Source organism: Zingiber officinale, chromosome 10A (genome assembly GCF_018446385.1).
Source record: "Zingiber officinale cultivar Zhangliang chromosome 10A, Zo_v1.1, whole genome shotgun sequence".
Classification (NCBI taxonomy): Eukaryota; Viridiplantae; Streptophyta; class Magnoliopsida; order Zingiberales; family Zingiberaceae; genus Zingiber; species Zingiber officinale.
Genome location: NC_056004.1, coordinates 18,632,309 through 18,648,159, shown reverse-complemented (window position 1 = coordinate 18,648,159; position 15,851 = coordinate 18,632,309). Strand labels below are relative to the sequence as shown.

Sequence of the window (15,851 nt, the reverse complement as noted above, 5' to 3'; positions counted from 1 at the left end):
AAAATAATATTAATTTAGAATAAATTATGTTTTATTTTAATTTTTTTTTATCTAAAAATAAAAATAATTAAGTAAATTAAAATATAGTAAGGAGTTCAAATAAACAAAAATTTACATGCATGCAGAGTGTAGAATAATTTTTTTTATTCAATGCTGAGGAAAAAGTTGAATTTGGTGTTAATTATTATTATTATTATTTAAAAAATCGTTGTTTTTCTTGTTGGAATTGAATAAAAGGCAGTTAATTGCAATGGCCAATGGGAAGGGGGACCTGCTTTCGCATCAGCTTTCTTATCTTTTGCTTTGTGGACTCGAAGTCGACCTCCCGTCTCCTTGCGGACGCTTCACAAGGACGACTGCAAGTAAACTGAGTCTTCTTGCCAGAATCGACCAATAATTGTTCTTCTCCCAGTCAGGTACTCTTCTTCAGCTTCTCGGCGTGTGTTTTTTTTCCTGTTTTTTTTTTTAAAGAATTGGTAGGGTGCTTTGATCTTCGTTAGGGTTTGGGGGGGGCATAGGTTAGGAAACTTGATGGGATTGGCATTTTATGGTTTCCTGTCGATGGTTGTGAGATCCAGTTCCCCTCTTGCGTCGAGTGCGGTTGCATTTGCTCGCGGAAAGATTTGGATTTTGATGCTGTTTCGTGATCTGGACTTATTCATTTGTAATAAGGTTTTTGCGTGGTACTTGGAGAATCATGAATCGACGATTTGATTTTGATTTATTTCTTAGTCTTGTGTCTGGTTTTCTACGTGATATTCGTGCTCTGGTCCGCCTTCTCTTCTCGAAGGAAAAGATTCATTTTTTTTTTCACAAACGCTGTCGCCTTTTATGAATTCCTTTTGGTAGGACTTGATCTGCATGCTGAAGTCGTCGCTGTTGCTTCCTTCAAGTGGATTTCGTCCAAAAAAAAAGTTGTTTATTCTTCATGCTATTTTACTTCTATTGTTCTGGATTTTCAATTTGTTTACTTTCTTCAAGATGTATCTAACCTTTTGTCAATCGAAGCTTTGGTAGCTGTCTTTTTTTCCTTACAATTTGCACCCTATTTTGTGTTGCTTAATAAGTCTCCTTAAATTGTATTCTGATCGTCTTATATGTTATCTGCTCAATATCGTTCCTTTATGTTAATAGATTATGATCTTTTTATTAATACATGAAAACTTCTTATTTTTCCTAGTATAATCAAGCTGGCAAAGGTGACTTGATAGCTTGTTCTGTTATTGTGCCAGTTACTGATGATTTTAGATTCCATTACCTTGCCAGTCACTTCATAACAAGTTTATGCAACATTGGTTAAGCAAATACATGTAGAATCATCTGGTAAATTTAAGTGAATCTAAGACCACTCAAACCCTCACCTGAACAGCAGCGTAATATGTCTAGCAGCCAATTTACTGAATCAGCTTCTCGACAACATCCACCTTTGTATATACCTCAGTCCAGAAAACCAGAACCTGGATTACCAATCACATTACTGAAAGTTCAGGAGCACACTGCAGCAGATGGAGATGCTGTGGTCTTAGAGGGTCATAAAAAGGGCCCTGATGACCCTTTTGTTGATGAAATTCCTGCAAATGTCTCCAAACTTCCAATAGGTAGTGACTTGGATCAATCATCTAGTTCTATGAAACGATTAAGTGGACAAGGTACATCTGTAGAATTGTTACAGTCAAACAAGGCTCCAACTTTGAAAGAAACTAGAGATGTGGAGAAGGAAATCTTGGAGCAGGACAATGCAAAAGATAACACGATTTCAGCGAAAGTCAGTAATGGAAGTAGCAATTTAAGAAACACCGGTGCAAGCGCTAAGGTCAGTGATCAAGCTGAGAGTGGCAAGAGTAGCTTGTGCAAGGCTAGTACAAGCAGTGATGCCAGTGACGAAAGCAGTTGCAGCAGCATGGGTAGCAACATTAACAAGCCTCATAAAGCAAATGATTTAAGATGGGAATCAATCCAGGCAATCCGTGCCAGAGAGGGTGTTCTTGGTTTAAATCATTTCAGGTTGCTTAAGAGATTGGGCTGTGGTGATATAGGCACTGTCTACTTGTCAGAATTGAGTGGAACCAAATGCTATTTTGCTATGAAGGTTATGGACAAAGTTTCACTTGCTAATCGTAAAAAGTTGCTTAGAGCACAAACAGAGAGGGAGATATTGCAAAGCCTCGATCACCCCTTTCTTCCTACATTGTATACCAACTTCGAGACAGAAAAATTTTCTTGTTTGGTGATGGAGTACTGTCCAGGAGGAGATCTGCACACCCTTCGGCAGAGGCAGCCTGGAAAAAGTTTTTCAGAACCAGCAGTGAAGTAAGAAGTTTAATCTTGTAGATGCCTATATAATATGCATAGACTATAGAACTGATTAACTACTTTCTCCAATTTTTCTTGTCTAGTTCTTTTCTTGTGGAAGACCATTTTTTTCATTTATGTATCTCACCTCTTATTTTGCAAAGATAGATGGTGCTGAAATGAAAATGTTTTTCTATTTTTTTGTTTGAGTGGCTTACAAATTGAAACATTCACAATCAGGTATGGGTGTTTTCCTTTTAAGTTAAGCTCTTAATTGATGTTATGCAAACGATTAATATAAATTTAACTGTTCTATGCCATACTTGGGGTCATGTGCCTAACGCGTAGTCTTCCCATGCTTGAGGTTTCCCACCGGGTAGAGAATGTTAAGGTGCTTGGAAACACAAGGCTACCTGTCAGGTTAAAAAGATATTTCCATAATACAAACTTCTTATTAAATTCTGACTTTTGGACATATTATAACAGTAAGAAATCAATTGGAAACTAGAATGCAATATATAGTGCACCTGACATTATCTAATACATCTCGAAAGCATATTCTTTCTTTGTTCCTTTTTTTTGAATATGGACATAAACAAATATAATGATTATGAAAAAAAATTCAATTATTTTTCTACGATGATCTCTTTCCTTGCAAACAAAGTTCATTTGGCTTTGATGAGATGAAACCTTTCAACCACTTGAAGGGAAAAAAAGCAACCTCCAACTTGACATTGAAGTAGTTTAAGACCAATCTGAAAAAAGTATGTGGTCAGTTGTAGATCACAGAAAACAGTGAAGCGTTTATGTCTATTAGTGATTCACTATCATTAACTATTTTAGTTTAGGATGCAAATGGGCTTATGTGTTTGCTTTATTTGTATATTTTCAATTCGAATGTACAGCAGACAATTGAATTGTTTTGTCAAAACAAATTAATAATTATGCAATATGCGACACTGTTGAAAAGGTTGAATTTTATGTGGATTGCATATAATTATTCTTATACTAGTTCTAATTTTGGACCAGACCGTGTCCAGATTTTAGTATTCTACAAAGAAAATTAGAATAGTTTTAGTATGCAGGGACACTTGAAATTGGTCTATTTTGTTGGACTGTAAAAGCATATATAAGAAGGATATATCCTATTTCCTCGTTCCTATCTTCTGCTGTCTGAAATCAGCTATTGTGGCATGCAGTTTACGGTGCCATCTTTTTATATTTGGCAACTAGATATATGCATTGTGTGAACAGGCCATTGTTGAGATGTCTTAGCAACCTCTATTGCTACTATTGACACTGATGATCCTGGTCTTTGTCAACATGAAAGTTCAGGAATTTTTCATGTGCATTATTTTTGCAATTCTGCTGCAAGTAGATGTTCTACTATTGCATTGCTTTATGACACAGTACACACACAGACAGACCTTGTTTAGTACCTTCAGTTCTTGTTTATTTTGAATTCCTCAATTGCAGTGGGTAATCTATGCCTAAATTCCAAAGTAGAATGTTTCTAAAATTTCTTTTGACATGTTCTCATTTGGACATTTGCAAATGCAGGTTCTATGTTGCCGAAGTTCTCCTTTGTTTGGAGTATCTGCATATGCTTGGCATAATCTATCGTGACTTGAAGCCAGAGAATGTCCTTGTCAGAGAAGATGGTCACATCATGCTCTCAGACTTTGATCTTTCCCTCCGCTGTGCTGTTAGTCCCACCCTCATTAAATCCTCAAATCCGGCCTCTGAGTCTAAAAGAAACAACCCTGCCTTCTGCATCCAACCTTCTTGTACTGAACCGTCCTGCATTCAGCCTACCTGTGCAGCCCCCACTACATGTTTCTCGCCTAGATTGTTCTCCTCCAAGTCCAAGTCGCGAAAACAAAAGCTCGAGATTGGAAACCAGATCAGTCCTCTTCCCGAGCTCATGGCAGAGCCTACTGACGCAAGATCCATGTCATTTGTTGGCACTCATGAGTACTTGGCCCCTGAGATCATAAAGGGTGAGGGCCATGGGAGTGCTGTCGACTGGTGGACCTTTGGTATTTTCCTGTATGAGCTTTTGTTCGGAAAGACTCCTTTCAAGGGGTCAGGCAACCGCGCCACACTGTTTAATGTGATCGGTCAACCCTTGAGGTTTCCAGAGTCTCCAATTGTGAGCTTCTCTGCAAGAGATCTCATTCGGGGTTTGCTGGTGAAGGAGCCCCAACACAGGCTTGCTTACAAGCGAGGGGCTACGGAGATAAAGCAGCATCCTTTTTTCGAGGGTGTAAATTGGGCTTTGATTAGATGTGCAAGCCCTCCTGATGTTCCAAAACCCATAGAGATTGGGCAACACAATGGAGCAGGGGCATCAACTAGTCAGAAAGCAAAACCTACATCTGAAAAAGCCTCAGATAATTATCTGGAGTTTGACTTCTTCTAATGTCATATTCTTGACTGGTTTATAAAGATTTCATTCTGGCTGTATTTGTTTTATTGCCCTAAAAGTTCTCTGTTTTTTTTTTCTTCTTCTTCTTCTTCTGTTGCATATGTTATTCAATATTTGGCTAGATATTCTCATCTCTGGTGATTATTATCCAAGACCTGGTTGTTTCAATCATTATATGAATGAAAAGTTATAATAGTTTAGCTCTTTTATGCTAAATATTGTCTGATGAGATCGTCGAATCATACATATAAATTGTTTTCTTAGTGAAGAATCAATTATTTACTCTAGACATTTTACTTCTCTTAGATTCAATTGTTGTTCCTCTCGTTTCTTTTTCTTATATTGATGTCTCACATTTCTCAAAAAAGCAATTTGATTGGTGAGATTTCTTCCTAGAATCGACTCCAAAAATGGAATCTCATAATTCCATGAAATCCATTTGTTTTATTCTGAAAAAGAGACAGAACCCTAATTCATGAACTCCGGTTCCAGACTCAATGATCTGTGTAAACTTCAGTGAGAGGAAGAACAAGAATACATAAAGTTTTTATTTATTTAAATTTATCAATGGATGCTGATAAATTAAGCTTATTAATATTAAAGCATATCCCCAGCCCCAAAAAACATTGACCTACGTTTAAATCAAGATACAAAAAACTCATGCAAAAGTTGAGCTCAATTTATCACATTTATTCTGACTGACCAGCTTTACAGTGGAAAACAGAAACGAAAATTCCGACAGTACAACTTAGTTTGGGTTTCGCTATATATGTGGAACAAAAATCATTTAATCATTTAACTCAAAACAATGCTTGCCATTCATTCATCACAAAGGCCATGCCTCTTACTTTGAATAGCTATGCTCGATAAAATGACCACGCTATGCAGCCAAGATCCAAAATCTCCATCATGGAACAATGACCAGAATGAATGCGAATGAGTGGTTAGAATTAAATAGCTCTGTATCATGAAGACTCTTCTTCAGTGTTCGATGGCGGATGGCGTATGTGTGGAAGCATTTGCAGACTCATGGTTTTCTAGATTTTGCTGTCTATGGACTGTTTCAGATTTTGTGAGCTGATCAGACAACTTTGATGATTTGGGAGATGCATTTTCGGTTGTCCATACCATCTGTAAACTCTTTTGGTTGGGAAATGCTATTGATGGATCAGGATACGAAAAAGACGGTAGAGTGTAGCTGTAGTATCCAATGATTGGATGATCATACTTGCAAACTGTACCAAACTTGCACCTTCCATATGTGGTGTAAAAAGTGCACACTGGCTGACCCTGTGAGAATAAGGCATAAACACGCGAAGCTAAAAAATTTAGCCAGGTAGCTGTCAACGCAGAAGATAAAGAAACCAAAAAGATTAGGAGATAAATTTACTGGTCTTAGTGGAAGCCCAAGTGGGCCTATGGTGGTTATAGCTGCCTGATTCCTCTCTTTCGGGTGATGGTACTTGCATGAGGTTCCATACTTGCAGCCCCCAGTTTTCATATAATGTTGGCATTCTGGTTGATCAGGTCTCTCAGGTAAATTTAGCAGCAGGCCAGGGCCTGACTGTTGATGCTTTGAATAGGATGTCACATTAGGTGCATGCTTATCCATGGTGTGAATATGATTCATGCTACCCTGACATGGATTTGAAACTTGTTTAGAAGTCTTAAATAACGAATGTATAAACATGGGGCATCTTCTCTCAGAGATGTTAAAGGATGACTAGAAAGCTGAAGGTTTTTGATGGAATCAAATCCTATGAAAGCAAAGAACATAGCAACATCCAAAAGTAGCATAAATTCAATGTAGAAATATCTTATTGAAAAGTAACCAGAACTTCCCTAGTGACTGAAGGATAATGTTGTGATATGGAATTCTCAATTTTAAGGAATGAAAGATCAGACACTGGAAGATGCAGGGGAAATTTACCACTAAAAGAAAATCTATCCAGATAAATACTTGCTGCCTTAACTTAAATTCCCTTGAACATTTGAACCCACGTGTGAGTTAAGAACTAGTAGACTACTGTGAAAAAATTCTGCTGCCACATCAATAAGCAAATATAAATAAACTAGCAACTAACAAGATTACATGTGCATAGGAATATGCATCTTTTGATGGACTATAACAGAAAAAAAAATATATGTGATGAAACTAGGAAGCATGCAGCAAATTTGCATTTTATTAATTGTATGCATGTATATAAGGCCGTCAAGACTACAAAGAACACTAAAAGGGCATGCAATTAACTGGAAGAAGAAATAAAGTAGTACTTGTGTATTCTATGGCGGATTCAAAGTGGCCCATCATACAATTCCTGAAGTTGCAGAATAGGTGCACATCTAAATGGTGGTAATGTGCTACCATCATGGTTGCAGTTATATGCCATCTCATTGTCTCATTATTATATATAAACATACCTTGGGAATATGAGAAAATGTTTGCTGAAAGTAATTGTAATTGCCAATAGTCTGAATATTATGAGTAATCATACACGTCTATAAAATGTATGCTTTATGTAAAATTGAAGCCAAAGGAAACTAAGGATTGCATAGGGATGCAAGTAACAGTTTGTAGCCCACTTTTTATACACGTCTACAAATGTCCAACAGTATCTGAGTTCATGGCATGCACTAAACCACGACTTCTACACCATATACTTAAAGAAGTTTAATATATCTACAATAAAAGTACAAAAATTCTATAACCAAAAATGATTATGCATACAATATAAGATTATGCATACAATAAAAGTTAATCAATGATGATTGATTGACCTAAAATCATCACTGAGATGAAATGCGTCTGAAGAGTGAAGAGAGATGACATGTCTCTGTGTAATGTGCAATTACGTGTGTGGGTTATTACTTTCACTGATAAGTTTTCAGTTTGAATATGTATTCTTCATGCAGTACAAGTGTTGAAGTTCTTACAGGTACAAGAAATTTAAACAAGAATAATATTAAATAGAAGCAAACAAGAAATTGTATTAACTAATAAAGTTCTTCAGTTGAATTGAGAAGGAACATAGTTGAGTACTGAATTTCATGGTTATCCAAGAGAGAATGATACTTTCATAGTGGACTCTGTTAGGAATATAATTACTCTCGTAGTGGACTCTGCTAAGAATGAAATGACTTATTGGAGTGTCCAAGTTACGTGGTGTATGTTTTAAAAAGATTTACTTGATTTATTTTCTGTATTTGACATTAAATGTAGATGTCATAGTTAAGTACACCTAGATGGCTTTCTCTCTTTACAGGAAGGTAACAAAATGGGGCATGAAATCTACCTTTCAGGGAAAGGGAAAAATATGAAATATTTGACTATCACATAATTAGCCAAACATCAACACAACCTAAACAGAAACTTGATAATTCTAGCAAAGTAACAACATTTCATATTCTTCTCTAATCATATTGAGGTCTTGAACTGTCAACATGAGATTGTCATAGAGCTATATTGCTTACCGACAAGATTATCAAATCTAAGTTGTTCTTTGTGTTTCTTCATTTCTAATATCTAACATTGATGGCCAAGATGAAGCAGTCATGCATAAACTAACTAATCCATATAACCTCTTCAAGAAATAAATTTGTAAAACTAGACTTTGCAGACCAAAGCAGAAGAAATATAAGTGTTAAAAGTAATTGTATTAGAACTGTAGTAGAAGCTACATTTAGCTAACTTGAAGAGTTTTAGTTTCAGTTTTAAAGTATGTACTAACCATTAAAGTGCTCCAACCCTGTTGCCCAGGCATAGTCCCTTGGGTGGGTGGAAGGACAAGAGGAACATAAGCTTGGAGAGCTTGCATATGTTGACTAGACATATAAGAAACTCGTGATAAAGGCCATGGTGAAATTCCAGTAATTACAGGGGAAGCAGAGGTAGGTGCCACAGAACTTGAATAACCATAGGCTGAGGATCCTGCAAGAGGGAATGTTGATCCAGCAGTGGCAGGCTGCGGGTGATTGAATTTGCAGGTAATTCCATAATTACAAGTTCCAGTTCTCATGTAATAGGCACATGGCTTTTCATCCTGGAACCACATCAAATGAACATTGCAGAAGTAGTAACAAAGCTAGAAATATAATGGACATAACGCAAGATGCTAGTATCTAAAATTGTACAAGGGAGACAAGAAGCATCAGAGACCTTACGGATAGGTAGTCCTAAAGCATTCAGATGAACCAATTTTGTGCCATGTTTGTCTCGCGGATGATGATATTTGCAGGTTGTTCCATACTTGCAAGTTCCTGTTTTCAGGAAGAACTGCAATAATAATTGAAACATAAATGATAGATTACTACATCTTTCAAGTATCAACCCACAAATCCATTAACTAATGTATTAAAGAAAGAAATAACAAAGAACCAATTCACTTGATCCAATAGATTAGCAATTATTTATAGCTCAAAACAACTGGAATCAACATGCGGGTTGCTTTAAATACCAGATGCCATCTAAGAACTGACGCCCTAAGAATCTCTTAATAAGTATTCATTGTGGATGCACATTTTGATGAGATTTATGCAAAGTTTGATTTTACTAGAAACAAGTTTTAGTCAAATTTGATTGCCCAATATCAATATAGCTCACTAAGGCAAAGCCTTAAGATTTGTACTGATTTCTTGTAAAATTTTGAATCTTATCTACTGGAGAATTAGATTTTGATGTTACAACAACTTCAAAACTTTATTCAGATGCATCTTGCCTACTGCTCCAAAAGTAATAAAGCATTTATATAGTTTTTCAACACATTCTCCACAATTTTCATTCAAAGATAGACATATGCAGAAGATAATTGGTTTGCATTGGGACCTTATTTACAACAACAACAACAACCAAGCCTTTTCCCACTAAGTGGGGTCGGCTGTATGAATCCTTTTACGCCATTGAGCTCTATCTCCTATTATAGCATCATCTATATTTAAATAAATTTTATCTTGTTTTATTGTTGCTAACCAAGTCTTTTTTGGTCTTCCTCTTCCTCGTTTTATATGCATGTTTATCATAGTTTCACATCGCCTAACTGGAGCATTTATTGGTCGTCTAAGTACATGTCCGTACCATCTTAAACGTGTCTCTCTGAGTTTTTCCTCAATAGATGCAACTCCTACTTTCTCTCTAATGCTCTCATTTCTTATTTTGTCCATCCTCGTATGTCCACACATCCACCTTAACATCCTCATCTCTGCAACTCTCATCTTCTGCTCATGTGCTCGAGTCATAGCCCAACATTCAGCTCCATATAACATAGCAGGTCTAACTGCGATTTTATAGAACTTACCTTTAAGTTTAAGAGGTACTTTACGGTCACATAAAACACTCGACGCTCCCCTCCATTTCACCCATCCTGCTTGTATTCTATGTAAGACATCTCTCTCAATCCCTCCATCATTTTGTAAAAATGATCCTAAATATTTAAATCTCTCGGTTCCGGACAACTCGTCCTCTCCTATCTTAACAATTGTTTCATTACTTCTAATATTGCTAAACTTAAATTCCATATATTCTGTCTTTAATCTACTAAGCTTAAAACCTTTCCCTTCTAGTGTTTCCCTCCAAGATTCTAGCTTAGCATTTACTCCTTCACGTGTCTCATCTACCAAAATAATATCATCTGCAAACAACATGCACCACGGTACTGTGTCTTGAATGTGCGCAGTGAGTTCGTTCATAATTAGTATAAAAAGATAGGGACTTATGGTTGATCCTTGATGTAACCCTATCTTTATTGAAAATGTTTCAGTTACTCTACCTGAAGTCTTTACTCTGGTCGTTACATCCTCATACATATCCTTAATTAGTTCAATATATGTTACGCTAACACCTCTCTTTTCTAAAATTCTCCATATAATTTCTCTTGGGACTCTATCATATGCCTTTTCTAAGTCAATGAATACCATGTGTAGATCTTGTCTTTGCTCTCGATATTTTTCAATTAATTGTCTAAGAAGATGTATAGCTTCTATTGTCGACCTTCCAGGCATGAACCCAAATTGATTTTCTGTCACTATGGTCTCCTTCCTTAATCTTTTTTCTATTACTTTTTCCCAAAGTTTCATAGTATGACTCATTAGTTTAATACCCCTATAGTTTGCACAATTTTGTACGTCTCCCTTATTCTTATATAAGGGAACTAGAGTACTTATCCTCCATTGATCGGGCATTTTTTTCGTTTTCAATATCATGTTAAATAATTTTGTAAGCCATTCAATACCTTGTTTCCCTAAGCACTTCCATACCTCTATCGGAATATCATCTGGTCCAACGGCTTTTCCATTGTGCATCTCATTCAAAGTTTGTTTTACTTTTGAAGTTTGAATTCTTCAATAAAAAATAAAATTTCTATGCACATTTGACCTACTTAAATTACCTAAGTTAAGTTGGTCACCTAAACCTTCATTAAAGAGTTGATGAAAATACCTCTTCCACTGTTTTTTTATTTTTTCATCGTTTACTAATACCCTATTACATTCATCTTTAATACATTTTATTTGGCTAAGATCTCTTGTTTTCCTTTCTCTCACTTTAGCTATTCTATAAATGTATCTTTCCCATTCTTTTGTATCCAATTTTTGATATAATTCAAAAGTTTCATTTTTTTTCTTAACTCACTACTTTCTTAGCTTCTTTCTTGGCTATTGTATATTTTTTTAAGTTTTCCTCGTTCTTACAAATATATAATTCCTTATAAGCTATTCATTTTTCCTTCACTTTCTCTTGTACTTTCTTATTCCACCACCAAGATTCTTTACTTAGTAGTGCATGTCCCTTTGACTCACCGAATACACTCTTAGCTACTATTTTCAACTTTGATAGCATCTTATCCCATGTTGTATTAGAGTCATCGTATATTTCACCTAATGTTTGTACTTCTACCTTCTCCTTAAATATATGTTGCTTCTTATCCTTTAAATTCCACCACTTAATTCTAGGAATTGTATATATTTTCTTTCTATTGATACTATGTTTGAGGCGTATATCCAACACTACTACCCTATGTTGGGTAGTTAAGCTTGGGATGACTTTGCAATCTTTACAAATATTTCTATCCTTCTTCCTAACCATAAGAAAGTCAATTTGCGATTTATTATTCCCACTTTTGAATGTGACTAAGTGTTCTTCTCTTTTCTTAAAAAATGTATTAGCTAATATAAGGTCATATGCTATCGCAAAATTTAATATAGTTTTCCCTTCCTCATTTCTCGTTCCAAACCCATAACTCCCATGTACTCTCTCATATTCCTCATTTTTCACTCCGACATGGCCATTTAGATCACCTCCTATTAAAATCCTTTCATTTGGTGGAATATTTTGTAATATTTCATCTAAGTCCTCCCAAAACCTTAATTTGGTAGCTTCATCTAATCCTACTTGTGGTGCATATACGCTAATTATGTTCATAGTTTCTTTCGCCACTATTATCTTAAGAGTTATAATTCTATCCCCTTTTCTAACTACTCCTACAACTTCATCCTTTAACAAACTATCTACAATAATACCCACTCCATTTCTTGTTTTACTTTTCCCAGTGTACCATAACTTAAAACCCGAGTTCTCTATCATCTTTGCCTTCTCACCTGTCCATTTTGTCTCTTGTACACATAAAATATTAATTTTTCTCCTAATCATCATATCTACTACCTCCATTGATTTACCAATGAGAGTTCCTATATTCCATGTTCCAAATCTTAGATTATTAGTTTTCCTATCATATTTGTTCTTATCTAACCTATGGTGTGAGAACTCTTGCCTATTTAACACTACACCCAAGTTCTCATGGAGATGTAGCGGTCCTTGCTGAGACGTTACAGTCGGACCCTGTAACGCGAACTCTTGCATATTTATCACTACACCCGAGTTCTGGAGATGTAGCGGTCCTTGCCGAGACGTTACAGTCGGACCCTGCAACGCGTTCCTTCCGGGGAACAACCTAGCATTAGCACAATAGTTTAATGGATTCATTCATGAAATTTTGCCATAGTTTGACGCTGGCTGGCAACCTAACGCAACCCTCCTCCTTTATCCGGGCTTGGGACCGGCCATGACTGGTCATCATGGGCGGAGTTGCATTGGGACCTTATTTAATAAGAGAAATTAGGGAAATTATAGCTTGGGTAGTAGCAGTGGCTATTGCAATAGGTAAAGCTAAGCTACAGGATAGATAATGAACAAGAAAAGCAAACTTTTTTCTTGCATTTTGTCAATAGATCCTATCAGCAAACAAGTTGAATGATACCTTGTATATATGCTATCAAACTTACAAAAGACCAACAACAAACGTAAAATGTGTAAAAGATTTGTAAAATTTCACACTTGTCGATCAATTTATCACACACCAAACAAGGCAAAGATACCAGGGTTAGTTCAGCCAATTTTATGAAAATTTCTCATTTTTCTACTCAAATTGCGATTAGGAAATGAAATCAATCAATGGTTCTCCAAGAATTATCCAGGAGAACCTAGTGAATGTATAAACCTAATTGAAGAATAAAAACTAAATCAAACTTCCTTGATACCCAAACTAAATCTAAACCTGCCATTGTGAATTTGATGGTTACCAGTTAAAAGAAGGCTTAGGATAGACTCTCCCGTGAATATTATAACAGTTTAAAACACACAACTAAAAAAGGATGTAGTATTTCCAACCAGATCTTGTTCATGTATGCCTATTCTTTGCATCAAATGATTAGTCAATACTGCAATATGTCTCTCCAGAGTTTTTCGAGAAATCCCACCTTCAGTACATTTTTGTTACACTTCCTCTCACTCGAAGTGAGCATCTTGTTGCCTGAACTTTTTCTACTTGGTACATGTGATACACCTTGTTTGTGTGTATAATCATTTTTATATAGCATTCTTCTAACACACATTTATGGTACTATAAGACATAGCACATTATATCTAAGTTAAATTTGACAACAGCCTTCTGGATGTGGTATCAAAGAAAATTTAATTTGTAGACAAAATGCAACAATACTGCTGCTAACTTAAGATGTCATCAAGTCAAACAAGAGGCAAAGGCTGCATTGGTTGGGAAAGAAAATGAGAGTTCATAAAATGAAAATAAAAGTGAAGTAGCCACTGTCTTTCAATTACTCAATTCTCAAAGAATGAATTGGTTATACAACGTGGTTGCAATCACTCTTAGACCTTTTACTTTTCCCCATTTTGGTTGCACCAATTTTCTTTAAAAAATTTTTAATTCAACCCAACACATTCTCACAAGAGATTTTCCTTTTTAAAAAGTCAGAAAGTGGAAGAAAAAAAAATTCCCAATCAAAATATGATGGTAGAGCTTTTTTTTTCTCTCTTCCTTCTCTATTTATGATAAGGAAAAACAATAAGAAATGGAATTCATTTTACTCTTTATCCATCATGCACTTGCATTTTGGTTTATATTTATCAAAAATTACTTTTTAAAAAATAAAATAAATTGATGTGTTCAAAGTGTTATATGGAAAGTTTGCTGCATAGGCTCAAAATTAAACTAAAATGACACAGTTTAGCAAAGAGATTTTCTGCCCTGTGCAGATACAATGAGGTTTTGTTTTGAGTGTTAGCTCAAGTAGGAATCAGAATGAGTTAATACAAATGGAAGTCACTTAGCAATCCAAAGTTAGATTCTGACAAACAGCAACCTTTTTAAATAGCGGTAAGATCTATTAGTTGTTTAGTTTAGGACAATGCACCTGGCAATCAGGTTGACCATCTCTCTGAGGGAGTTCGTCACTAAAATAATTGTTCTGCAGAAATCAGTTGATATTAAATTAGTTAAAACATCTAACATCAACTGAAATACTATTTTCTCCTTCAATTTAAAAGAATAATTTTAACTGTTGGTAAGACCAAAATGTTTAACCTAGTTAACATACAACAGAAAAAAGCATCATGATCGAAGGAGATAAAGCAAAAAGGTAATTAGATACATATTGTATTTCACTGGCCCTCACCTGGCGAGTGCGAGTAGGATGATTATACCTACAGTCGCTTCCATATCCGCAGTTACCAGTCCTCAAAAAATAAAGACAGTCTGGCTCGCCTGGGCGATCAGGATAAGGACTCAGGCGGCCGTCAGCATCCTCATGGCCGTCGCCTATCTTTAACTTCCACATAACCTCTGCAATAAAAAACACAGAGCCCGATTAGTCGTTCCTCTTCAAATAAACCCAGTAGGACACCAGAAAGTAACCAACTTTGCCTGTTCACCCTAAGAAAGTTCGTTTCCTCCCCAAATACAAAGACAGCTCGTGCATATAGAGCAAAAGGCCGGATAAACTTACACAAAAGGAGAATCTATACTTCAAGAAGAAGAAACAGAAAATAAAAGTGGATCCAACAAAACCAGAAATCACCTCCAAGATTATCTGGCGAGGTATTTGACGGATTGGAAACAGCATTGTATCTGGCATCGGGCATCATTTGGAGCCGCGATCGTGGCACAAAACCTCACTACCTGATCAAACTCCCGCCCGAAGAAGCACCTACCAAATCCACCAAAACTACAACATGTGTCCAAATCCACAGCCGGGTCACCGTCCTCTTACACCTCCGATGGACAGTCAACACCGATTCACCGAGCGATTCAGTTTTCCGGCACTCGGAAACAGCCGCAAACACCTACCAAATCCGTGGGAGGAAAAATCCACGGGTAAACGGTTCGGATTCAGGCCCCACAACAGGCGCACGAAGAATAGGACAAGATTAACTTTCCGTCAAGCTCTTGGATCTCGATGGATCGATTGCGCGATCGCCCTCTGTCGTCTTCGTTTGCACTCTTCGCTCTCTCACCTTTATTTTTATTCTGTTCATTCTTTATTGGAATGCAGCACGAGGTAGAAGAGGAGTGATCGACCAATGGAAGACAGGGTATTTATTCCTGGTTAATTATTATTATTATTATTATCAAAAATAATCAACGGAGTGTTTATATTATATCAATCGAGCTACTGTCGTGCGTGAGCGTTGTGCATGTGCGACTTGACACAGTCGTCTACCCGGTTCTTTATTCCTCAAAAGGATGGACCCTACTTATAGATGGTAAGTAAAATTCATCTGGCAACGCCGGCAAAATCACGAGCGTACGGACAGTTAAGACTTGAAAGGAAATCAGGACCAGGTTCT

At 36.3% G+C, this 15,851-nt stretch overlaps 2 protein-coding genes across 3 annotated transcripts; one reads left to right on the top strand and one right to left on the bottom strand.

Annotated features, from left to right (window-relative positions):
• The first annotated feature begins 264 nt into the window (after window positions 1-264).
• LOC122027811 (serine/threonine-protein kinase D6PK-like) lies at window positions 265-4,888 on the top strand. Its single transcript, XM_042586819.1, has 3 exons — window positions 265-416; window positions 1,181-2,310; window positions 3,853-4,888. The coding sequence occupies exons 2-3, from the start codon at window positions 1,379-1,381 to the stop codon at window positions 4,712-4,714; spliced, it is 1,794 nt and encodes a 597-aa protein (XP_042442753.1). The 5' UTR covers window positions 265-416; window positions 1,181-1,378; the 3' UTR covers window positions 4,715-4,888.
• Window positions 4,889-5,368: 480 nt separating this feature from the next.
• On the bottom strand, window positions 5,369-15,581 carry LOC122027812 (zinc finger CCCH domain-containing protein 3-like). Of its 2 annotated transcripts, none has more exons than XM_042586820.1 (7): window positions 15,083-15,581; window positions 14,681-14,847; window positions 14,420-14,473; window positions 8,877-8,993; window positions 8,449-8,760; window positions 6,111-6,356; window positions 5,369-6,010 (listed from the first exon to the last, which is right to left on the bottom strand). In XM_042586820.1, the coding sequence occupies exons 1-7, from the start codon at window positions 15,147-15,149 to the stop codon at window positions 5,702-5,704; spliced, it is 1,272 nt and encodes a 423-aa protein (XP_042442754.1). In that variant the 5' UTR covers window positions 15,150-15,581; the 3' UTR covers window positions 5,369-5,701. The 2 variants fall into 2 exon arrangements, with proteins under 2 accessions (XP_042442754.1, XP_042442755.1); XM_042586821.1 differs by having other exon boundaries at window positions 5,728-6,039.
• Window positions 15,582-15,851: the final 270 nt, after the last annotated feature.

Bases quoted from the DNA above. Each gene is read 5' to 3' on its own strand.
- LOC122027811 (XM_042586819.1), top strand. From the start codon at position 1,379: ATGTCTAGCAGCCAATTTACTGAATCAGCTTCTCGACAACATCCACCT. The intron at 2,311-3,852 runs GTAAGAAGTTTA...TTGCAAATGCAG, and splicing joins TTTTCAGAACCAGCAGTGAA to GTTCTATGTTGCCGAAGTTC.
- LOC122027812 (XM_042586820.1), bottom strand. From the start codon at position 15,149: ATGATGCCCGATGCCAGATACAATGCTGTTTCCAATCCGTCAAATACC. The intron at 14,848-15,082 runs GTGATTTCTGGT...TTTTTATTGCAG, and splicing joins CTCGCCAGATAATCTTGGAG to AGGTTATGTGGAAGTTAAAG. The intron at 6,357-8,448 runs GTTAGTACATAC...AATCCATGTCAG, and splicing joins AGGGTTGGAGCACTTTAATG to GGTAGCATGAATCATATTCA.